This window comes from Emydura macquarii, unplaced genomic scaffold, assembly GCF_026122565.2.
Source record: "Emydura macquarii macquarii isolate MOO-44397 ecotype Brisbane River unplaced genomic scaffold, CSIRO-AGI_Emac_v2 contig_383, whole genome shotgun sequence".
In the NCBI taxonomy this organism is placed as follows: domain Eukaryota; kingdom Metazoa; phylum Chordata; order Testudines; family Chelidae; genus Emydura; species Emydura macquarii.
In genome coordinates, this window is record NW_027130520.1 from 6403585 (window position 1) to 6429281 (window position 25697).

The 25697-nt window shown below is 41.5% G+C and overlaps 2 protein-coding genes across 5 annotated transcripts in view; both read left to right on the forward strand.

The window, feature by feature from the left end:
- Nucleotides 1-91: 91 nt before the first annotated feature.
- POLR2K (RNA polymerase II, I and III subunit K) lies at nt 92-14252 on the forward strand. Of its 3 annotated transcripts, none has more exons than XM_067535977.1 (4): nt 92-200; nt 11030-11093; nt 13550-13642; nt 14075-14252. In XM_067535977.1, exons 2-4 carry the CDS (start codon nt 11033-11035, stop codon nt 14095-14097), a joined length of 177 nt encoding a protein of 58 aa, XP_067392078.1. In that variant the 5' UTR covers nt 92-200; nt 11030-11032; the 3' UTR covers nt 14098-14252. The 3 variants fall into 3 exon arrangements, with proteins under 3 accessions (XP_067392078.1, XP_067392071.1, XP_067392066.1); XM_067535970.1 differs by lacking the exon at nt 92-200 and adding an exon at nt 8647-8838; XM_067535965.1 differs by lacking the exon at nt 92-200 and adding an exon at nt 8650-8826.
- Nucleotides 14253-18020: 3768 nt separating this feature from the next.
- SPAG1 (sperm associated antigen 1) overlaps nt 18021-25697 on the forward strand; it is a 62839-nt gene continuing 55162 nt past the window's right edge. For both annotated transcript variants that reach the window (XM_067537239.1, XM_067537247.1), the window contains exons 1-4: nt 18021-18091; nt 20191-20332; nt 21037-21196; nt 22377-22502. In XM_067537239.1, coding sequence (XP_067393340.1) covers nt 20193-20332; nt 21037-21196; nt 22377-22502 — 426 coding nt within the window. In that variant the 5' untranslated portion in view covers nt 18021-18091; nt 20191-20192. The remainder of the gene's footprint in view (nt 18092-20190; nt 20333-21036; nt 21197-22376; nt 22503-25697) is intronic.

Genomic DNA, 25697 nt, shown 5'->3' on the forward strand with positions numbered 1-25697 from the left:
ATGTATTAAACTAAAGAAAACAAAACACCTGCTTTCCTGTTCTAAAGCTGCCAAAATCCCTTCTCGTTGCCACTGACTACACACATACACTCAATTAATCCACCACAAAGCAAGACTGGGAGTTTACACAGTGAGAAGACTTGAGAGGTTGTCTTGAAACCAAGTTATACAATAGGAAGGAAGACATTTATAACTCAAAGGTATGAAATACCAAACAGCATGATGTAAATCATCTTTGTGCTCTTTCTACTTAGGTATTACTTTCTCCCCCATTTCAGGGGTCATATTCCACCCACTTTCTCCTTACCGTTTGAATCTTTATTTGTCTCTTTTCCTTTTTCAACTTCCATTTTTCTCCCATCTTCAGGGCAGTGTCAAATCTGAATTAGGGATTTGAAAAAAAAATTGGATTTCAATATCTCATTGAAACAAACATCAACATCCAATGTAACAAGAGAGGGAGGACTCAGAAATAACTTTGAGCCAAAATCCCAAGGCTTGTGATTTGGCAAGTGTGCTTCCCCTCTCCCCTTTCTCATATCAGCTTTTGTTTTTCCTACCTTTTAAACCAAAACACCAAGATGTTTTGACACCATGGACATCAGTAACTAGGCAGACAGCAAAACCTCACAACTTTTAGGAGCCTGAGGAAATCTGATTTTAAAAGCTACAAAACCAAAGCATGGGACATTCTGAAATTTATTTTACTTTTTATGTCAGACTAATATTGTATTAGATTAATGCAATTGCAAATGTATCCAATTCACCTATTTGGGGAATCTAACTGAACTACTGGGGCAAAAGAAAAAAAACCATATTGATAAGTACTATTCTTTGTCCTTGTGGGAGGGAAGTTTTAAAAATTGATTTCTATTATTTTGATTCTTTAGTTATTATTGAAGGATGCAAAGTGAAAAGAAAAAGAGAAGGAGGAAACTAAATTAATAGAATACTTTAGTATTTTAACAGTAAATAGACTGCAAAGATTTACTATAGCAATATCTATTTCATAAGATTTGGAAGATCCTTATAACTAAATAAAAAACATTTGGGGATAAAAATGTACTTTTTCTGTATCATTGGCAGGAGTTTAGCTCTTTATAGATAAGCATGTCCAGAAGTTGTGCAAAACCCATGTCTGACATTCAAACCCAGGTGGAACTATTTTACTTCAGTCAAAAATTTTTAACGTCTAATAAATTGTGGGGGGCGGGCTGGGATTTATGCTCTCCTGATCAACATGCAAAAGCAGCAAAGAAAGAAAACTGACAGCAGTATAAGTGAGACAAGGTGGGTGAGGTAATATCTTTTATTGGACCCAACTTTTATTTCCCCACCTTGTCTCTCTAATATCCATGGACCAACATGGCTACAAGAACACTGTATATAGCTCTGTAAGCATCCATGTCAAGTCAGGGTGGTTTAGGCTAACAACATATTCACCTCAAAACAAAAAATACCCATATGTCTCCCCCTTTTATAAAAGGGGAAAAATAATCAGCTTTTCAAAACAAAAGATGCAACTTTTATATGCTGAATATTTTAAATAAATAAAGCAGTGGGCATTTTAAATCTTGCTCTTCCCATACCCTCCCACCTTCTTCTGCAAATCCAAAGCACATCTCTCAAATCACTGGTTCCTAGTCCATCAAAACTGGCTTTTGGCATTTACAAAAGCTACCTCAAAGTGAAGGTCCCAATCAATTATACATGTCAAGGCAGAGACTCTCATGAACATGTTTAGTGACCAAAGTCAAGTCTTGAGATCTTTTTTTGAACCTCAAGTTCTCTCAAGGGAACAAGTTACATAATTAATCAATTTATTGCTTAATTTATTAAACCTTTCTTTCACTCAAATTATATGGTTAAAGTGACTCTTAAGGTTGGATTATGACTAAATTACCTTGAAAATATGAATGGACCTAGAAGAAGCAATACCGGAGGAGGACAATTTTATGAGTTTGTAAAAAAACCCTAATGCACTTAAAGTGTACTGGAAAAAAATAACGAATGAATTAACTAGCTGGAAGAGGCTGAATGGGCACTGCTGATACTTGTTAAGGACACTTGTAGAGATTGGCTGCATAAATCACCAGTTTTTATTATTATTAGTGTGTGACTGCAAGAGCGCACTTTAATTTTTTTTTCTCCAGCAAAAACTCTTGATTGTTTTAAGATTATTTGAATTTTTGATCGGGGAGAGAACTTTGGTGCTATGGTTAAAATAAATTAATAATATAATAATAATGGAAAAGATATTGTACATGGAAATTGTGTGAACCTTAGCTTTTTTTTTACAGTACATTTCCTACCCGCTTTATAATATTTTTAAGGAAAAATGCAAATTTAGAAAACATGAAGAAAACCAAAATGATTAACTAGTGTAACTCCCAAAAGTATATTTTAGATATACCATAGATCACATGTGAGATAAATTTGGCAATATCAAGCAAGTGTCTGGAAAACATAAACCATAAAACCATCATGTTTCAAAAAGTTTGATAGTTTAATTAAGAAAAATCAAACTAAGTTGCTTTCAGCATTCAGGCATGCTGATAGAACTCCTCAGAGAAGTGCATCACTTTAATGACTTATATGTGGCATATTTGCAGCATACTGGACATTCTACAATATTTATTTAGCATTTTGTAGGGGAAATTTAATTCTTGTGGCATTGAGGTACCATGGCTAAACCTATACAATGACCATCATATATACAGAATGTATCTTAAAATTTGTGTTGAGCCTGTGAATAAGAGAGCAGTTGGAATTTTTTTCACAGTTTAGTTTGTGACTGCTGATATGTGCACTGAAACTGAAACTGAAAATTGATTTATAACAAAATCCTATTCTACTGCACTGAAAATATAACTGTATTTTAGCTTGAAAGTTTCTTAATTAATGTGGGAATATAATAGTAAGTCCCACACAACATATATCTATATTTTCCTTTACCTGGATCTTTCTCTGTGGAACTTAAATGATATACTTCTAAAAATAAAAAAGGAGCTTCAAGCAAAGACCAGCCCTCCTTGGATTAAAATTCTGATGTCATGGGATCATGTCTGTGTCAGATGTTTGCTTTCCCCAAACTATATAGACCAGCTAAGGTACAGTCAAATATATACTACTGAGATCAGTAGATTCCAAATTAATTGTAACTTGTAGTTTTCTTTGCATCTGCTTACTAAATCCATGCAGTTATTTATATTCAAGTTTATATTTAATAAAATTGTTGTTTTTTCATGTTTTCAAAATGAAAAATGTTAATATCCTAGCGTTGGTTGCTCCAATTTCCATCAGTATTATGTGCTCAGTAAGCCAGATCCACTCCATGCTGGTGTGGACAATAATGCAGAGACCAAAGGGTGATGGTGGCTTGTGTTCCCCATTGCTAGGGATTGGCTTAGCCCCCTTGCACAGGGTAGGGCAGCCCTTAATTTGCAATAGCCCTTATGAGCTGTTGTGTCGTACTGTGTATTATTCAAAAGTACTGGTATGCCCTTGCCATGGCTCTCCTATCTCTATCAGTCCCCAGAATACCCTCCAACATGATTTCTGTGCTTGGGGGGGGGGAGGGGAGCTCCTGCATGAGAAAAGGGACACAGCTGTGCCATTTCTGTGATTTCCTGAAAGCTCCCCTACTCCCAGGGTGGTGGTGCTGGTGAATTCATGGCTGTGGTACACCTGTATATTTCCCACAATATCCTTTTTCTGGTTCAGGAGACTGGTAGTATAATTGCACTAGCATCAGTGTTTAATTTGTGCCAGGGTATGGCAGTTCATAGCCCCAGCACCTCTAGGCTTGCTGCATCAGTTATGAATATAAAAAAATTGCTTGAGCCCTAGACCTAATTGCTTTGAGCCATGGGTGGTGAGTCCATAAGGCCAGGGAAGGCTTAGCCTTCCCTGACAGCCAGGCGTGGCCCCGCCCCCTCCTGCTGCATCCCCTGGTGGGCCCACAGCTGAGGGGCACTGCGCCAGCCACTGCTGTGCTCACCAGCCTCTCTCATGCCCTGAAGTGGGCTGGGGACTGGGGCAGCATGGCCCGGGCCAGCACTCCGCGGTTGGGGTGGGCTAGGGCTTGGGCTGGCCGGACATAGTGCTGTGGCTGCCTGGCCTGGCCCAGCCTAGCACTTTGGGGCTGTGGATGGTGGTGGCACTCAGGCAGCTGGGGGCTGGGCTGGCCGGACATAGTGCTGTGGCCAGGGACGTAGCCAGAACTGATTTTTTGGCAGGGCCTGTGGTTGACATGGGTGGGCATAAGCCTTGTGTCACAGTGAAACAGCCATGCTAACTACACTAATATGAACATTGCTATAGCTAGTTTATGATATACCAGATACTATAGATTTGTAGGTAAACAGTCTGCAAAAGTTCTCATACATCATAGATGATACTTCAAATATTTTAAACTATTATTAATGACTTAAAGCACTCAGCAAAATCAGATTGTGATGCTCAAACATGTAGCTTTTAAACTTGACACAGCAATTTCACTAGAAAACACATTGACTTATGGGTAGGTTTTTAAAAATGGAATACAAAATATTCAGGGTAATAGCTAAACCAGATTCTTTCAGAGATCTATGAAATAATTCAATAGCTGCCTGCCTTATTAATTTGAAACAATAAACCTTTGAAGCTGTCTCCCGTCCCTAAAGAATGAGGTGCTGGGGCTTGCTGTTGAATACAACAATAATGCTGTCATAGTCCAATGAATCCAATGAGTTCCCTTTTGAATGATAACTGACAGGTGATTGAGGCGGCTGGTGAGCATTGATGCCCTTGTTGCTGTCTTGATCCTGTTTGTTGGAGAGAAGAGCCTTTCCACAGTGCAAGTTGTCATTGTAAGAATGATCAGTGCTCTTAAAATGGCATACTTTAGATGCTGTGCAGAGAACCAGATTGAGGTGACAGGAGTTACAATGCACATAAACAGCTCAGCAAAACGTGTTTTTTTAAATGATGGGAACCCCTCCTTTGTTTCCAGACATCCCTGCACCGTCAAAACTGAAGCCAACACACAGTTCAGGGTCTAATTCAAGCACTTTGAGTACTTTCATAATCTTTTCTGAAATTCCATTTGTAGTCAGGTCAGCAGTGTCAACAAATCCAATAGCTCTTTCCTTTATTACCCCATTATGTATGTATCTGATGCACATTGAAACGAGCTCGCATTTTGACAAATCTTTACATTCATCATCCAGAATTGCATAGTAAGTGTTGGGGGTTTCATGTAGCTCACTTTTGATTTTGTGTAACAGTAGTAAAGCTGCAGATTCCAAAAGCTCGTTTTGAATATCTGGGCTCATGAAAGTTGCATTCTTAGGGAGTTTTTCAAGATGAGATTGTATTTCTCTGTCTTATTTGCTTAAGAGTTTAAACAATTCTAAAAAGTTTCCTTTATTTAGAGCTTCATCACTCTCTCTCTGCCTACACAATGGAATCTCTTGCTTTGTGCAAACCATCACAACATCAAGCACTACTTAAATGTGTTCCCGATTTCTCTCTGTCAAAATGATTTAAAATGTTTCCATGACCGAGCGGTAGGTGACTTTGTCGGTAATTGTCAGATTTCCCCATTGCAATGGAGTGTGTTTTGCTTGATTTGTGTTTTGAGCAGCTCTGAGTTAAATGCTTCCAATCTTTAAAACTAGTCCTAGTGAAAGTCTCTTCAGTGTGGCCATCTGAAAAATATCTGCATACTTTGCAAAATACTGCATTTTTGATTATACTGTACTCCAACCAATGGAACTTTTTGTACCAGTGTGAAGAAAAACTTCAGGATTTGCCACTGATGATGCTAATGGGGAATGACTGTAACTTTGGTTGAGTAGGCGACTCATTGATGCGAGATAAATCTGAAGGAAATTCAAGCTTTTCCTTACCGAATCCACTAGCCTGTGGGCCTACAGAACACTTGGTGCTTGATGAGGGTGCTTCCGCTAATCCATTTTTGATTGTGTCTTTACTGTGCTCTAGAGGTGGTTTTTTAAAATAGTCTAGTCATGAATTTTGCTTCACCATTTTTGGCTGTCACAATACTGGGAATTTGAGAACTTATTTGATGTATTGTCACGAAATTGTGCAAAGCTTTGATTTAGATATTCTACAGTCGCTGACAGACAACAGAGAGTGATGTCAAATGTTGCTGGGACACCTAGTGTCACTCTGACATCTGACCTGATCTGATCCCCCCTTGCTAAACATATACTCTCTTTATAGAGGCTGCATGTTTTGGTGTGTTAAAATAAGATCGATGACTAGTTGAATTATAACTTTTTCTCAAAAGGATCTTAGGACTCTGAAGAAACAACTGGCCCTTGCTTTGAAGAAAATAAACAATCCTATTCAGAGCTATTGTAGTGTAATGTATTAACTTGGGCAGTAGAAAAATCTTTTATGAAAAATAGTTACAGATCTTGGAACCTGCCATATGTGACAACAGAAGCTTAGACTATGTTGTTAGCAGAAGGGGTTTAGTTAATTTTACCAATACAAGGTTAGTTTGAAAGGCATTTGAAGGATGGGGGAGGGGGAGGAAAGGACTTCCTTTTTATTTCTTACAACAGCAGCCCAAGGTAGCTTATCATAAGCAGAGTGTTGCCTCTTGCTTTTTTTTGGACGGCGGAAGTTTGACCGGTCAAAAAACGAGTGAAAGCGTGGCTGCTGCCAAAGCTCCACTTAACTTGCTATGTAGCAACTGGAGCATTGGGCAGCTTTTGGCCAGTGGCTTGCCTGAACTTCCGGCTTCTGGTCACGTGGCTGGAAGCCAGAAGTTCAAGCAAGCAACTGGCCAAAAGCTGCTTGACAGTTGCCAGACAGTAAGTTAAAGCATCAGCAGCAGAAACAAGCAACCAATTGGGTGGGCCTGCTTTCAAAGTAGGTGGACCATGGCCCACCCAAGCCCATCCGTAGCTACGTCCCTGGGTGGCAGTGCTTGGCCCAGCACTCCAGGGCTGGGGCCACCTGTCCTGGGCTACTGCTGCGGGGCTGGGCTGGCACTAGGGTGGGCAGGTCAGGGCTTGGGCCCATGCTCTGAGGTTGATCTGGCCCTCTGGGGCTAGGGCAGGCTGGTGGTGCTTGGGCCACTGTGGGCTGGGGCCGACCGTAGAGCTTGGCCTGGCCCTCTGAGGCTCGGGCTGCCTGGCCTGGCCCTCTGGGGCTGGGGCAGACTGGCAGCACACAGCCAGCATTCCTGTGCCCAGTCAGGCACTCCGGAGATGGGGTGGGCCAGTGCTAGGGCAGGCGGGCCAGGGCTCAGGCCAGCTGGGCCGAATCTCCGGGGCTGCCAGGCCCAGCCCAGCCTGGCAGTCTGGCCTGAGGCAAGCCAGCATTCTGGGGCTGTGGCTGCCTGGGACTGGCAGCGTGGGGGACTGGGTCTGGGACTCAGGCCGGTTGAGGCCTGGGCAGGGTCTGACAGGGGAGCACTGAAGCCTCTAGTGGAAGGGGTGGGAGCAAGGGTTAGCCTCCCTGAACCGGCGGTTCATGCACTGCCTATGCTTTGAGCCCAGGCATCTCTTTCATTACAAAGAAAGCACTGACTAACATATTTGTATTCTTACTATTTGGGATTTTCATCCACACAGATTCTGCTGTATTCACCTCTCCACTCAGAAATTTTCTCTAATTACATTCTGAGGAATCCTTAACTGTCATGATCTAAACTTTCTATAAACCTAAATGCACATGTGTAGCATGATCATAAACAAAACATTATTGTAATGCATATGTATAAGTGCATTGAGTTGAGAGGGTTGTCAAATCCTTAACTTTGCTTTTCCTACTTTTGTTCAATTAAAATCACAGCCTTGGTTTAATGCATAATTATATTTGCATTTAACATGGAAGCTTTGTCAAATCCTCTGTTACATCACCACAAACAGATTGTTATAATAATTTTGGAATCGTTCAGAATTGCCAACATTCAAAAAACATGAGTCAGGCCTCCCAAAATCACAAGTGACTTAAAAATGATGAGAATTAAAAAAATTGTAATACATCTGGGGCTCTTTTTATTTGCTCTCTGGTTTCTGAGCCCTTAGGGGTGTACTTGCTTCCTGTTTTCAAACTTTTCTCCACAACCATGAATGCTAAAAAACCATTTATTAATGTCAATTCATTAATAAATAATAATAATAAAGAGATTATCATGCAATCGCTTGATTTCAGCAGCTGAGGCTTACATAAAGCCATCACCTATCATAAGATTCCTGGTAAAAGCATGAGAGTGGGCACTAGCACCTACTGATGTTACCTGCTGACCCCTTTGCTTCCTGAAGGAGCTATGTGGGGAGTCACCAAGGCTAGTGACGGGGGCTGAGAGACAGGCACAACCTCCGGGAAAGGAGCTACTCAGGGGCAGTCAGCACCCCAGGTGCAGGAGGTCCTCCTGGGACAAGCGTATACAGGGGACGAGAGGCGCGGGTCAGAGCACCAGGTTGCAGGGGCGATTCACTTTCAGAGGGAGACGCAGCCCTAGCGCAAGGTAGCTGCGGGCGGAGGTGGAATGACATCCACCCCCGCTGCAGCGAGCGCAGCGCAGCGCAGCGGTACACAGCTGGAACAACAGCTCCTCCCGCACGGCCGCCCCGAGCGCGACTCCGCCTCCTCCGTACACGTCAGGCCAGACTCCGATTGCTGCGAGTGCGCCTGCGCCCTGCGCGTTTCGGGAGGCCTGAGCCTCGCGGCCGCACTAGTACCCCGCGCCACACTCCATAGTGCCCGGGCCCCTGAGGTCCGGTAGCTGGCAGCAGCCTCAGCTTGGGCCCGAGCGGAGCGGAGCCTGGTGCGGCGAGCTGTGGTGAGCGCGGTCCCGCACAGGTACGGAGCGGCGTGAGTGTCTCTTTTCCCTCCCACCCCTGCTCCCTCCTCCAGGCCGCGCTTCTCCTGGGCTCCCCATACCCGCGCTGCTATCGAGGTCTCGCCTTGTCTTCCCCAGGGGCGGGGTCCTGAGCCCTTCGCCCCCATCCTGGAGACGGGGAGAGGCAGGTGCCCCTCCGCGCCGCTGGGGATAGAAACGTCCCTGCCGCTCCGCAGCTAGCCCCCGGCTCTCTGTGCGTGCGGGAGGGGCTGCACCCTGCAACCATCCCGCCCTGGGCACAGGCTGCGTGGGGGTCAAAGAAACCACCACCAGGCCAACGTTTGTCCCCTTGTGCCGTGGGGCGCGCTGCTGCCGCCGCCGGGGGGTGCGGAGCAGAGACCCTAGCCCTAGGGCCAAGCTAATCAGCTCTGCGCGGGGAGAGTGCTCTGCAGCGGGGCCCTGAATCTGGCCCTCTAGAGAGACAGACAGGTCACGCAATCATAGGCACGTGTAGGATGTGCAGAGGTCCCCCAATGAGGGGGAGGAACGGAGTTCTTGTAAGTGTCCCGCATTAGAAGGACAGCTGTCTTTTGTTAAGCCAGTTGGTGGTATTTTCACCCGAGTTTGCACCCAAGCTGTAAGTGTTTTCATAACATAGTCGTGCCACCATGATGTGCGACTGAGTTTATCACCCGGCCTTCTTGGGTTCTTTTATCAGTGTATTCTGGGCAGCTACTGGTTTGCCTGGAAGACATGCACTGATAAAGTGCATGGCATAACTTTTAACAGTCTGTAACTGATTAGTGAAATGTCTGACTTTAAACATGGTTGGTATCCACACAATGTGGTTGACATTAGTAAACAATAGCAGCTCTTGCTAGTGGACTCAGTTGGCATGTGGATATGTACCAGTTACCAAGTATGTTATTTTTGCTCTACGGATGGGACTGCCTGTGTAGTTGGGTTAGCTGGCCCTCTTCCCAGATCTTTGTGCAGTAGAATGTTTCAGAAGATAGTGCATAGATTAAGACATGCAAACATAGTAGCAACATCATCACATCAGGAAACTGACCAGATTTTCTCTGAATACATTGATACCTACTATGCTCTTTTTTGGTATGAGCATGTATGTACACATGTAGCTAACACCAATTGTGTCATGAAAAAAATCTGCTGTACTTAGGTCAGATCAGAGTGGTATGACTTGGGGCAGTGGCTCTCAACCTTTCCAGACTATTGTATCCCTTTTAGGAGTCTGATTAGTCCTGCATACTCCAAGTTTCACCTAACTTAAAAACTACTTGTTTGCAAAATCAGACATAAAAATACAAGTGTCACAGTAAACTTTTACTGAAAAATTGCTTATTTTCTCATTTTTACCATATAATTATAAAATAAATCAATTGGTGTATAAATATTGTACTTACATTTAAATGTATAGTATACAGTGCAGTGTAAACAAGTCGTATGAAATTTTAGTTTGTACTGATTTTGCTAATGCTTTTTATGTAAAGCTAGGCAAATATCTTGATGTACTATGTACCCCAGGGATACGCGTACCCCTGGTTGAGAACCACTGACTTGAGGTAGAGCAATATTATTGTAAGTGGTTTGTGACCTACTTATCTGTCCTCGTGACTGAAAATGAAGTTTTAGTGGCTTCTACCATGCCACTTTTTTTGTCATGGCTGAGCCATGCAAGTCCTTACATTCTATCTGTATTTGTATTGTATCTATTCCTTAGTGCTTCAATAGGGGCCAGAGTGCCTGCAGGACATGAATGCAGAGTAGCACCATCAGCACATAAGGCAATGCATTCTGCATTGTCCTGTTGTATAGGACAGTGTTTCTCAACAATCAGTCCATGGACCGGCACCGGTTCTTGAGATCTCTCGGAAAGGCAGCAAATCGGTCCCTGGCATCAAAAAGGTTGAGCAACACTGGTATAGAAGGACAGACCATACTGGTAATGCAGCCGTATCCCCATCACCAAAGAATCCTTAAATACTTGAACCAGCTACAAGAAAATAAGGTCCTGCTAATCTAAGCTAAATTGCTGCAAAATCTTTCATTAGTGGGAGAGACTGATGCTCACCCAACTTTATCCAAAGAAGGATATCTAGCACATTGAATGAAGATGGGTGTGGCGTTAGGTCTGTCTTCAGAAGCTTTTGTCTCCCAATCCTCCCTTATTAATCACAAACATGGATTTTGTATTGACAGAACATGGATTCCCAAAAGGATGTTCAGCCTCCAAAGCAACAGCCAATGATTTACATCTGTGGAGGTAAGAATAAAACCAAATATTTAATAATGTCTTCTGATCCCCAGCTTATTCCCACTAACTTTTGAATAATGTTGAGGCAAGTCTTTGCTTTAGAGGCTGTTTTCTGGAGATGGTTCTGAAAGGTGAGTGTATGGTCAAGAATGACACTGAGATATATTGGCTTTGGGTCCATATTGCACAGTTTCACCACCAAACTCAAGAGTGAGTGTTTTGTGCGATTCTATTGTCAAGGTGGAAAAAAGTAGAGACCACTGATATACTCCAATTTTATCTCAGCCTCCACTTTTGGAAGTACTCCTCTATGATCTTATGGTCAGATGTAAGGGTTACTTCAGATTCTTTAAAGCTGTGGGCCTGAGTTGCAAGTGCATTGCTCTGGTGCTACAAACAGTGGCCTTAGTCTTGGTGTACCTAGTTGCAGAGTACTGTGCACAGATGCGAACAAGAAGCTGCCATGCAACTTGTGGATTGGCTGCTGAATCAGACCATGTGAATCGTCATGGGAACTTTAAAATCAACACTTCTACTGTGGCTTTCTGTATTAGCAAACATTGGACCTCCAGATATCCATCAAAAGATAGCTGCAACATGAGAACATAAATGTGCCGAAGATTATCCAGAACTTCCTATCTGGCAGGCTATGGACAAGATCTCCCAACAATGGCTGAAATTGTGAAATCCGACTGTGGATCACACATTACCATATCATGTCTCTGGATCTGGCCAGGGAATGGCAAAGTATCTGGTCCTTATCTACTCTAAACAAGCATGTTATCACTGACCCAATAAGCTGCTGTCCCAGTTTCAACCTACCATGCAGACTGTGGACCACACTGAACTGCATCTGAACGAACCATGGAAGAAGTGGCTATTTGATGCACAAATGGAAAATCAGACATCCAGTCCTGTGACTGCGGTGAGAACGTGCAAATCATTGAACACATCGTAATGCAGTGCCCCAAATATGGATTCAAAGGTGAATTGGATGATATCCACAAAATCACAGAGAAGGCCTTGAAACGGCATATGGACCTACAACTGCATCTATAGAACGTTGCTCTGTAGATGCTGTGCATGTGAGTGAGAGAAATAATGTCTGCTGCACCTAGCATCGCTGTTAGTAGTAAGTTGTAGTGTATGCACAGGGTGACGTCATCTAACTGCAAATGGTGCAGAATAATTATACTAAAATGATGGATTTTTGCTTCATGAAGTGATAATGTTGAAATAGCTCTTTAGAACTTCTGTCATTGGGCACATATAACATGTTGCAGTTCTTTCAAAGTACCTATTATAATCTGTTCTGTTTGTAATGTGTGGTACATTGTCTGTAGAGTTTATTTGCCCCCTATTTTATCTAAGTTTTATTCTTATTTACAATGTGGTCACTTTACTTTTAGCTAAACTTGTAATGGGAAGTGTTCAAATGCAATAATTTGTAGAGAGATACTCTCTTCTGGGGACATTTTTTAAAATACTATACCTTCCATTTGGAGCAACCAAAAGGCAAAATTGTTTTGTCCTTCAGAAATATCCAAGGAGAAGCCATCCCTGGCAGATGATTGAGCTCGGGGTGGGCAAACTTTTTTAGACTGAGGGCCACATCTGGGTATAGAAATTGTATGGTGGGCCATTAATGCTCTGGGAGCAGTTCCAGTCTGGGTGCCATTGGGCCCAGGTGGGGGGAGAAGGGCAGGTGGGAAGGGGTGGGGCTGGGCTGGGAGGGGGGAGCAGCTGCCACGCTCCGGCTGGGGCACTGCTGGGCTTTTGTGGTGGGAGAGGGGCAGAGGGAAGAGGTGGGGCTGGGAGGGGGAGCGGCTGCCACCGCATAGCTTGTTCCGCAACTTTTCCACAGATCATCTGAATGGACTTGCGGACCACTGGTTGAGCTGGAGAGCCTGATGAAAAGCTCAGACGGGTCATATGCGGCCCGAGGGCCGTAGTTTGCCCATTGCTGGTTTATTAGCAACCAGAGAGAGGGGTTGTACTCCTCAAAAGATAGTCTTTTCTCAATGTCCTCAATCTTTTAGAGTGAATAAAGGTTATTAGCATCACATGACCCTACTGTACAGCCAATCACTTTAGATAATTGTATGATATTTTGGATTGCAGTATGTTAATATCATTCAGCTGCTGGCACTGTTGGGCAATTATTTGTGAGCACATTTTTGTAATATGTCTATAGCTTTATTATAGGTAATTTGAATACCATATACTATGATGTCATTAAAGGTGATAGAACATAAACTGTAACTTCACAGGTTAGCTAAAAGTGTTTACCCTGAAGAGAAATCAAGAACTTGACTTTTAGCAGTGATATTAATTCACTAAAGTTATTTTGTTTGCCACAAATGCAGATCGTGAATTTTGTTATAGTTTACTTTTGGAAAAGGTAACATCTTACATTTTGTATTTCTTGTTACATTGATCTAATAACATTGTTTTTTCTTCCCCAGAATGTCACACAGAAAATGAAATAAAAGCAAGAGATCCTATCAGGTGTCGAGAATGTGGATATAGAATAATGTACAAGAAAAGAACAAAAAGATGTATCCTTTCATACATGCATCTTAAATTGTTTGAGTGGGCGGGGGAAGATAGTGGCTTTAAATAGAATACAATAAAATAAATTGGGGTGGTACTGAAAGATTGGTCCAGTGCCAAAAAAACCCCTTAAAAACGAGTACCTATATGAGGAAGAACATGTAACCTCTTAATTATTTTCAGTGATGACCTTGTTAATTAAAATAAAATACAAAGAACTTTGGTAGCCTTGTATTGCAATGCAAACAGGTAAAAAGTACAGTGGATAATTAGATACTGTCATGCATGCAGAGTATATTACAGTTTTTAAAAGCATACAAACAAATGCTAAATGTGTTGGTAACTGAAAATGAGCCATGAAACTTGTATAATTTAGTTGTGAGTGCATTTTTTAAAAAGTTTTTCCCTGTCATTTTCTTTAACTCTATTACTTACAGTGGTTGTCTTTGATGCCCGGTGATGTGAACTCAAGATGTAGCTGTTTTGTTCTGGTTCATTTTAATATATTGATAACTTTGGTTTGTATACACATCTGTTGTGGACAAATATATACTTTTTCATTCTGATATCAGTTGTAAATTATTCAAGTAGTTTAATAAAGCTTTTAATATCAAATATTCCGTCTGCTTGTCTAGAATAGTGATTTGTGTCTGATTTCTAAAATTATGGGTCAAATTTATTTCTGCTGTAAATTTATAGAAGGTTTTTTAATTCAGTGGAGTTATGCTTACGTACACCAGAGCTAAACTTGGCCCCATATCGCCATGTTCTCTGACTTTCTATTCCCATCTCGGAACCTAACTAAGGCATCAATCCTGTAGAGACTTTAAACATTTTTAACTTTATGCATTGAGTAGTCCCGTAAACTTGAAAGTGAATACTTGCTGAATAATAAAGTCAAACATGCATAAATCTTAGTAGGTTTAGGGGGCTGAATCTAGGCAAAAGGGCATGGTCTGTAGAACAACAAACTAACACTGCTATATATATGTGTTCTTGATAGTCTGAAAACATCACTTCTCTATGAAATAGAAAAACCTTACAAATTAAGTATCCAATGTTCAAGAAATGCAGAGTTGAGTTTGAATGATCTGAGAATTAATTGGTTGCTTTGTCAATATGGTTATAATGGCACAGATCCACAAATATCCTTAGGCACCCAAGTCCCAGTTTTAGGCTCTGCTGTGATCCACAAAACTCTCCCCAAAATCTGTAGATGCTTCAACAGACTTGGGGTCTAACTTCATGGTAAAAGTTCCCTCTGTGTCTAAGTTTCATTTCTGGGCATGTGCACGGCAGGCTCTTGTAGGCAGCTGGCTGTCTATTTCCCATGTAACCCCAAGAGTGATCCAGAAACCAGGGGAAGATAGGTGTTCATCTGTCTAACTCACATGTAAGGACCGATTTGGTAGGTGTGCTCAGGGGCTTCCTACTGGACTGGGTCCCATTTAGAATTGAGGAGAAGATAGTGGTTGTGATACACTGTACCTCCAAAACAGCATACTGTAAACTTCTTAGTCATCATTTCTGTATACTTGTAATGAAAGGTTATAATCTGCTAAAACCTATTATGCTGTCAAAATAAGTATATTTGTAGTATGTATCACGTTATAATATTTTGCTGTTACTACAATGTTATAAACTTGCTAGTAACACCAGAGGAGGTATCCCTGCCCAGAAGGGGCTCAGCAGCCATCAATCAATGAAGCAGTTGTAAACAAAGGATTTACAGTACAATGACCATGGCACAAGACTATACAGTAGAGATTGCTCAACTCTGACTCACTTGCGTGGGAGGGATTAAGCAACCTGATAACTCAGCAGAGCCCACCTGGCCATGCCTAGACTGTCTAGTGGCTGCATGGTCAAAAGGTACATGCCCCCTCTGGTCCTTTCTCCTCCCCATCTACACTGAAAGCAACAGGAATGCTAAAACACTGAGACTGGACCCAGGCTTGGGAGAAACCTGTATATTGAGAACTGGGAACATCCAAGTGGGGTGAGAAAACTGCCTAATCTAGATGCCTAATGTTAGAGGTTTAAGATTTATATTGCGTGTTTATCTTTATTTTCTTAGGTACCAATCTCTAATCAATTGTGCCTGCCACTTATACTCAAAGTCCACCTTTCTGTAGTTAATCTGTTTTATATTCTTAATTAAAACAGTGTATTTCAGTGAAGTGTTTGGAAAAGGCCCCACTCAGTTAACAAAAGTTGATGTGTCTTCACGTGGAGGGAGGGGCGAACTGGGTGATAAATTTACTAGTCAGACTTCTGACAGGGCAGAACAGGGCAACTTCAGGGTGCAGGGCAGGGAATGGGAGTGGATTGGCTGTGGCCTTTTTCTGTCAGATTCGTGAGTGGCTCTGAGCATTCATGCAATCTAGTTGAATGTAAGGCTTCACCTGCTGTTGGACTGAGTGATAACACAGCAGCTGGAGGGGTTTGCTGTTTGTCACTAGCAAAGTAGTGTGGGAGACAATCCAGTCTAGGGAGTTAAGGGGGCACAGTGGTACCCCAGTTCCAGGGGACACCCTGGGGGACCTGTCCCAGTGGTACCCCTCAACTTCTAGCCCAGTAGCTAAAGTACTTGCTTGGAATGTGGGAGAACTGGGTTCAATTTTCCCCCTTTGCCTGGGGGCAGGGAGAGGATGTGAACAAGAGTCTCCCTACATCTCAGGAGAGGTACTCTAACCATTGAACGGTGGTATGGTCTCATATGAGGCTTCCTCTGTCTTTCCTGCTGAAGCTGTTCTTCTGTGGATAAATACTTAGCAGGTAAGAGGAGAATCACCCTGTAGCCTGGTGGCTCAGGCACCCACCAAGGAGGCAGGAGACTGAAGATAGTCTTTCTGTGCCAATGAATTTTTAAGTAGTTATTTAATGGAACAGCTTCAACAGAAGAGATTGAAGGAGCCCCACCTAAGAATCTTCCATATCTTAGTGCTTCTAGCTTCTCTGGTATGGAAGACACTTGTTCAAATTCTTTCTTCTTAGGCACAGTGGGAATGCTGGTCTCCCCACATCCTAGATGAGTGCTCTAACCACAGGACTTAAAAGTTGTAAGGTAGGCAACAAGAAATACCTTGGGTACCTAGGTGATCTGACTGCAGGAGAGGGATTTCTGGTTGTAGGTCACTAGCAGATAGGCATCTAACCTATCTCTGTGAGAGGGGCAGCGCTTATAACAGCTAGTTTGGGAATTGCATTCTGAAGCAATTATCTTCCCCATTCATTATATAGGGAGCTAGGCACAGACTTTGTGAATTCCAGTGTTGCTTCTAAGATTTTCTAGGCACCTAAAGTTAGGTGTTGTGACACTAAGCCTCATAAGTTCCTTTGTGGATTTGTGCAATGTCCTTAACTGGTCATTCTATTGCTGTTAAAAACTCAAAATTTTGTAAATGATATATTTTCACTAATCAACTTTCATTGGTTCTTGAAGGGAAACAATGTTTCTAGGACCTCTTCTTTTGCAACTTCGCAGGGGTATTACGTTTTCCACTTTTCGGTTGTGTAGATAAATGAAGATACTTTTTAATGGGACAATGTATTTCATCACCTTCCTAAATTAAGGAAGTGAGGTGTGCTGCCCAAGGTAATGATGGCTGTTTTTTTCAAAATACACCTGCCAAAAATTCATTCCAGTGAGTAGGATAACCTAAAGCAATGATGGCTACTGTGGGGTTTGATTTTTCTCCTTAAACCAGTGGGTCCTGACCATTTCTTTGCCATGGCATACCTTGATACCTTTAATTATTTTGAGGCACACCACCATATAGTCTCCAGATGAACTCATGAATATTCATGAGCCACTCCAGAACTCCTCAAGTAGTTTTTCAGAAAATTCTGTGGTGCACCTGCTCAGGCCTGATGCACACGGGTTGGAAAACACTGCTTTAAACACTGGGCTTTCCACTGACTTTCACTGGGAGATCCTGGCATAGGGTGCTATTGCACCCGAACGCTGGGCTGTATTAATGAAACAATCTCCCTACCATACTGCCCCATCTTCCTCGCTGGCCTGCCAGGCAGCATCTGCCCACAACGTGCCGGGAACTGGTGCCCCCACATACATCCGTGCATCAATTCCCTCACTTTCCTCCCGGCCTAAGAGGACGCAGTCGGCTACAACTACCCTATATAAAGTAGGCACCCTTCTCCCTCGCGCAGAGCAGCTGCAAGAGGGACTTGGCCAAGCTGCCGCCAGCTCGGGCTCGCTGTGGGAGAGTCTAGGGGGCGGGGTGCACGTGCATCCCCGCGCGTCCAACGGTAGCGCTGCGGCGTCCAGTGCCCACCCAATGCGCATGCGCTGAGTGGCCGGGGTGCGCGGCGCTGTGGCTGCTTTGTGGTGCCTGAGTCTAGTTGCTCCCTCCGTCCGCACCGCAGATTGAGAGCCTGGGGGTGAAGTCACCGTCCTTCCTCCGCAGTTACTTAAGGCGGCACCTGGGCAGGTCGGTCGGCCGCCGTCCCGCTCCTTCAGGGCTGGTATCTCTTACCCCCCCCCCCCACCTCTGCCGCGCGAGTCCTGGTCCCTGCGCCCGCCGGCCTCCCCTGGAGCTGGGCGAGGGAGTGGGGAGAGGTCAGGGGTGCCTGGGGCTGGGGTGTGTGGAGAGGCGGGGTGCCTGGGGCTGGGCAGTGAGGTGCGCGTGGAGGGGCTGGGGCTGGGGAGGGTGTGAGGGGATAACGACCCGCCGTGCCCTGGAGCTGGGGGCCCCCTGGACAAAGCCCTTGCCTTGCCGTGGGTGGTGCGGGGCGCGTGCTCCCACACAGCGTATAGCCCCTTCCCGAGGGGTTGGATCATCCTGGCAGCTAGTGCCTTGTGCCGTTTTGCTGTGTGTGAAACGGGGCCGTGGCAGGTGGCGGACAGGGCAGCATGAGAGGTAACTCCTGGTGTTTCCTGATCCGCTATGGAAGGGGCCATACTGCAATGTTAATGTTATTACTTCTCTCTCCTACCACCAGCTGTTACGGAAGATGAGCCCCCCGGCCTGGCTGAGTGGTGGGGCTTGGTCCCTACCTCGTGCTGCTGCACTCTCCAGAAGCCATGCTGTACATAGAAACAGTTGCTAGGGTAGGACAGGCTTTGCTGCTCTCTAAGTCCCCTGCTGCAGAGCGAGTTTTGCTAGGATCATTCCCTTTGTTGTCGGGGTTACAAAGATAACCAAGAACATATGTTTGAGCTCAGTTCTGCTGGTGTTAGGTGGTGACACGCCTATTGACTGTCAGAGGAGTTGCATCTATGCTAATTAAAGAGAAGTGTGGGGCCCTTTGTCGTCTTTACAATAAAGAATAGAACAAAGAAAAGTATGATTGTAAAAACACTGATGGTTGCACAAATACATGGGTGCGAGAAGAATTAATTTTGAATATTCAAACTGTATATTTCCCCCAGTGCAAAAGAAAAGTAAACATATTATTTGTGTTAATGGTGTGCTTAGGAGTCTGTCGTGTACCCAATTGTACTGTGTACTATACAAACAGAACAAAGACAGTCCCTGCCCTAAAGAGTTTAAAGTCTAAAATAAGAGGCAGCAGATGGATACAGATAGATAGATGGGGAGTACAAAGAAACAATGAGACAATATTAGTATGATAGGTGGTGGTATTAGTGCACGGTGGCACACCTCTTGGCAAAGTAGAGATTTAAAGTGGGATTTGAAAGAGGTGAATGAGTGCTGATGGGAGTGGCATGGAGAGTGTGGTGAGATGCCTCTTTTGTATTGTATGAGCCTAATCATCTTGGTGAGTCTTAATCTGCCACTGGGAATTTCCTCATTTTATAATTGAGATGTTTCCTATTAAAATAGCATGCTTTTTTAATTTTTTTAAAGATCACAAGAAACATCTGTCTGAATAACAGCAATATATGCTCAAATTAATATTTTTAGACATTTTCACATTTATCAGCAGCAACTCCACTTCAAAATGCATGACAGTCCCGCAAAAACTCCTCCAATAGAGTTATCCTCACCTATGCCTGTGGAGGATAAATTAGTTGCCTCAATTTAATAATAGTTTTAAAAATATTTTTCTTCTATACATTTCCTTTTCTTTATGAGGGACAGAATAAATTAGAGATATTCACTTAACAGGCATATTACCCTGCATGAGAGGAACAGAAGCCAAAGGGTTTTGCAAAGAAGAAACTTGTATGTGTAATCTGTGAAGTTTCTAATTTTGCTTACATTATTATAATTTTATTCTTTCTGCAGTACTATATGTTTGTGGCACTTTATGGTCACAGTAGAAGAGAGTGGTTTTGCCTCAGAGTTCACAATTTGGGGCCTCTGTCCTGCAAGCTGCTCCATATGGATAGATCCTTATGGCCACTCCAGTGAAGTTAGTGGGGCTCTATGCAGGTGGAACCGTTTGCAGGACCAGGGCCTCATATTGGCAACTCCCTTCATCATGTCAATGGGACTATGTACACGAGTAAGGGTTAGGTGTGAATTAAGAGCAAGACTATATCATAAAATTGGAATTGCCTCAAAGTATATCTGAATACCACTTCAAGTAGCAGAATAATAAGGCTTATCTTTCAATTTTTTAGGTATGAGTCACCAGCCAGTTTCATCTTTGTGGGACCAAGGAACAACAAAAACATATCAAATTCCTATTAATCATCTGGACTACACATTCATTGAAAAATGCTCAGATGTTAAACACCTGGAAAAGATTCTTAGAGTATTGAGGTAAACGTTTAAAATTCTGTCTTCATTATTATTTACATTACTGCTTTTTTAATTTTGTTTTTACTTAATAGTTTCTTTATTGGTAAGATTCAGAGGATTTGACCCAACAGTATTGGGCTCAATACTCATATGTTAAGTCACCAACACTTTTAAGATGTTAAATCACTAAATTAAAATAAAAAATTTAACTAATGCTTATGAAAAAGTCCTTATTGATGGCACTGGAAATAGAAGTTCTTTGTTACTCCAAAGAACAGGTACAGCTTGAGTAGCAGCAGTGGAAGAGTTTTCTCATTGTTCCACCACTGCGCCTAATTTGTGGCAAGGAGGGACCTATGTTATTTCAGACACTGTGCTGATTTAATCTTTGCAATTTTTGCTGAGAGTGACAAGAATATTTACATATGCAGTGTTTTTGTAGCCGAGTCGGTCCACTGAGAATATTTACAGTTAGTACTAATTGCAATGGTTTTTGTAATGTGGACATTTCCCATTAGATATTGGACGAAAGGCACCAACTCATTTTCTAGTTATCATCAAATTGCTGTAAGATGGTAATAACAACTTTTAGACACTAGGAAGTAAAAGAGTCCTCTATAGTCACTGCTGTATTGTGTAAATATAGAAATTAGAGGAGAATGCAATATTGTGTGTTTGGTTTTTAGCTCATCTTTTAAATGATGCGACATCTTTTTACCTTTAAGGTCTGGAGAGGAAGGATATTATCCAGATCTTACATTATTCTGTGAAAAACGCATTGAATGTTTAGCTCCAGGAAGCAGAGCTCTGCGAAAAGATAAACCTCCAGCCTCTGCATCTGACTTTACAACTGAAGAATGGGAAAAAATTAATGATGAAATGATGGTGAAGTATAATTTGAATCTATAGTGTGTATAGTACTGGCAATGAAAATATACTAAAATGATTAGTGATCATCCTTTTTGGTAAACCTAATTAGAATTTGATTGTCTCTTTTGTTCTCAAACTGATTACATATCAGTAATACAACAGTTTAGAGTTGTTCACATTGCCTTGTATATTAGTTTCATTAAGTGAGGAAATATTGAACAGAACACTCTAATTATCCATCTTATTTGGATATGACCCCTGAATCTTTAACTTCCAGCTGAACAGCCATAATAAACAATCACACATTCATATAACACCTTTTGATTCAGAAAAATCACAAAGCATCTATCTATTCAGTGAAACGCATCACTCACAACTGAAAAATGTAGCATCTGATTATGTTGTGGCACGGTAACACTGCATCATACTTTTAGGACAGAAATTAAAGAATTTCATATCTAGCTGAAAATGCAGAGGGAACTTAGTGAGGTGGAAGAGTCCTTAGCTTTAATGTTTCATCTTAAGGACAACAGTTTTAATAATGTGACACCTCAACAGTCACAACTGGATGCGAGTCCAAGTCCTAATGTGAAGTATGAACCTGTGATTTTTCTGACCGAGTTGAGAATGATGCTTGAGTCATATTGGGGTTGATCCTGAGAGGTATTCAGCACTTGTGGAATTTTTTTAATTTCATAATCTGAGCCCTATTTTTGAGCCCTACTCCTATTTTTGGTTAGAGAAACTTCAAAATTTTGAAGTTTAACATGTGAGAGATGGTTTGGAAAGGGATTCCTTACAATAATGATGCATAGGTAGATGTTTTGTGGTGGTGGATTTTTTTTTTTTAACATATCATTTGCAAGTTAGTCTAGTGTGTCCTAATCAAATTTATGCTGTTTCTGGCTTTGTTTAATTATTGCCATTTTCCCCAAAAAGGATCTTCTGAGCTCTTGTCAAAGACCCAAAACATCTTTTTTTTTTTTAAAAAATACTTGTTCCTGTCACAACTCTCCAAAATCCTGCTTATGATGACTATCACACCAACAGAGTAGTGCTCAGACTTGACGCTCACTGAAGTCCATCAATATCACTCCTTGAGTTGGACATATATAGTCTAGTATATTATATTGGACCCTGAAGGGGTCTGCATTTACTATTTTAAGGTACAGTGATATTATCTGTTTATTTTCAGAGCTGGGTGACAGAAATGAAGGAAGATGAATATAAAATACAATTTCCTGTAACAGCAACACTTCATGAGAGACTAGACAATTTGCCAGCAATTCGTGGTTCAAATAGCTGTCTTCATGTTGGTCAGGTATCTCTTTTCTTAAAAGATTGTGTAACAAATGCATTTTAACTTTTTATTTCTATTATATATACATAAATAATGTGTTAATTGAGCCTTTCTTGACTGTTTGTTGTAACCAGCTGTATACCAGTGAACAAGGCCTGGTGGGGCTCTGACCAGCTCTGCACTGGCCTGGGGAGAGAGCACCACCTCCACTCCAACTCACCTCAGCAGGCCACCCAGCTTGTCTGGCTTTGGTCAGAGGGTGCAACTAATAATTATAACTCAAAGTGGGGACTCAGCTGAAAAAGTTTGAAAACTGCTCAGGGTGTAGGGAGGGAGTTAGCTAGGGGCTGCCTGCTGGGAGGGGTGTAATTGCACCCATTCTTGAAAGTGACCAAAATTAAAACAAAACTACCCCTTCAGTACTGTACTCCACCTCTTCATATTTTATACCCTGAGTTATTTCTAGTGCTTTTTCTTAGAGACAACCACCTTCCTAATATAATTGTAAGACATATTTAAAAAATCCTCACAAAACATACACAATAAATAATATCTTGTTTTCCTACAAAGTGCAATACTGTAGAATGGATTGAGAGAAAAATATGATTTGCCAGTGAGATGTTTGAATCCTTGGATGTTATAATAAATAATCCTATCGAATTCCCATGCAGCATTTAGAATTCTGGGGCACTGATAGACCCAGTAAACTCTTACCTATTAATGGTATTTGAATTTCTGATTTGTATCTTTTTTTATATAAGAGATCTTTAAGCGATTGCTAGATTAATTAATTGAGAATGCATCTGCATTAACAAACTAGTTAATAATTATAATCATACTGATCACATATGCCCTTAAACTGTGAAGTTGCAGAATTCAGGTGGATATGAGGAACAGTTCTAGGGAACATGGTTTATTAAAAGTCAGACAGACCATCAGCAACATAGAGTTGAGAGCATTGTTGGATTACAGATCTTCAGAAATTTGATTTCCAAACATGTACTTTGTTCAGTCAAAACAACTAAGTAGTGATGTACTACTATTAAATAAGTTGTGAATAAAAGGATCAATTCTTTTTAGTTCATTCAGATTTAATTTGAATTTCCATCCAAAGAGTCTTCTCTCATGAGTGGTCCCTAGATCAGAATGGCACAAGATTTTTCCTGGGCAAAAGGAATCCAGAAATGGAAATATTATCACAAACCTGAACAGGTCACTAAGGCCTGGTCTACGCTGCCAGCGAAATTCGGTGGCAGTTGACGGGTGTTACACAAACTACGCAGAATAACTTGTGTAACTCCTGTTGACTTCATAACTTCTGTTCAGTGCACCGTCCCTGCTGCGCCGAAGGGAAATGCGTACCCGTCGGCACAGCCCTATGCTTTTTGGGGAGGTGGTTTTATTAAATCGACTTCCGGAATGATTGAGCATGTCTTCACTGCCGCTCAGTTGAACCAGAAAAATTGATCTGATCGTGGCGAATTTGCCACCATCACTGTAGAAATAGCCTAAGTCTTCAGCATAGAAAAGTATGCTGAACAGGATGGATTGATTTAAATCAGCAAGTAGGAAACCTTGATTTAAATAATTTGTTTTAATAATGTTTTGCATTGGTAGTTCATAGTTATTTTCCTAAAGAAAGATTGATTCTCATTAGTTGGTAACCACTAGAACTGGTTTATTTGCACTGTATTTGGTGTTACTTTTTGCTAAGTAGGAGGGTAAAGTACATCTACACACATTTATTTAAGCAATATATAACATTTATTCAAATTCTTAGTTTTTACATTTTTTATTATGTTAGAAAATGGTGAGTGGTGCTTTTCTTATTTCCTAGATGATTAATTTTTTACTTGTGATTTGTATGAAGCTCTTTGGATGGAAATTCAAATTAAATTAAAAATGCACAAAAACAGCATTTAATTGTTTTATTAAATCTACCTGTTATAAGCGGTTTGATAAAGTTTCTAAAACTGATTTATTAAACAGTTTGTGTAGTATAGGTGGTAGTGATTATTTCTCGTCACTGTGTCCTTTGAGATTTTAGAACTGGTAGATTTCACTCTGTCACATCTAGTTTTCATTCATAAATTGGAAAAGAAAACAAGCTTTTCTGTTTTTTCAACTCCAAATTGGGTTCTCAACTTTGAATGAAGTAGTCGTTGAACTTAAATGAAGAAAATATTCTCTGTCTGCAGAAAAGCTACTGCTGTCACTAGCCGGTTTAGCACTTCAACAAACCCTGAGTCCAGGTGCTTAGCCATTGACTTCCACCAGTTCAGTGATTTGACTTTCTTTAAAATTTGGTAGCAAACATATACTGCTTAATTGTGTTTATTTAAACGATTTTAATAGATTCTAATAAGTTTATACCTTACATAGGTTTTCAATTTCAAATTTAATTTGAAATAGGTTTATTTTTAAAAAATAAACACATTTAATTGAAATTAAATAAAAAATTCTGATTTTAATTTAAAAAATCTGGTTTGCTTTGTTTTACTTTTTAATTATTGATTTTTTTTTTTTTTTTACCACTGTGGAAGTGGTCATGTTCTCCCTTCGCAGATGGAATTTATTCATGTGGGTTTTTCCCCACTGCTTGGAACTATGGCACACACTCTTACTTTCACAATTCATCCTGCTTTATTTCCTTCACTCTCAAATTATCTGTGTTATGGCAACCATCTTTCTAGTCAAGGAGATCTGGATGTAGCTAGGAGGGATGACTCGGTAGCATTATCAGTTATATACAACCTCCGTTCCCTACGTCCCTTCCTTTGGGACTAGCAAACTGCAATACTCATAGCCTCTTGTGGTATTTGTGGGAGGGACCTGAAACTGAGTTTTGAACTTGGGACATTCTTTGTGGTAATGCAGTTATGGTACTGCTAGATAATCGGACTAATTGGAAGATTTTTGTGCAGCATGTACTTACCTTCAGAACCTTGAAATATCAAAGCTCAGAGACAAAAAAATTAATAATTCAGGTGCTTAATCAATTGTGACTACTTTGGTTTCCTTTCCTCCTGGAAAAAGTCATTCCTGATCCAATAATTAGACTTCAAACTTCTCCTGCCTGATCACTCAATAGTGTAGTTCTTCTTTGTACTAGCACCACATAATCTTATAATATGATTGAGTGCTTCTAGTTCTCCTGTCTGCTAGAAGGAAATCCACAAGAGCAGCATGGAATTTGTAACTACATCATTTGGTGTC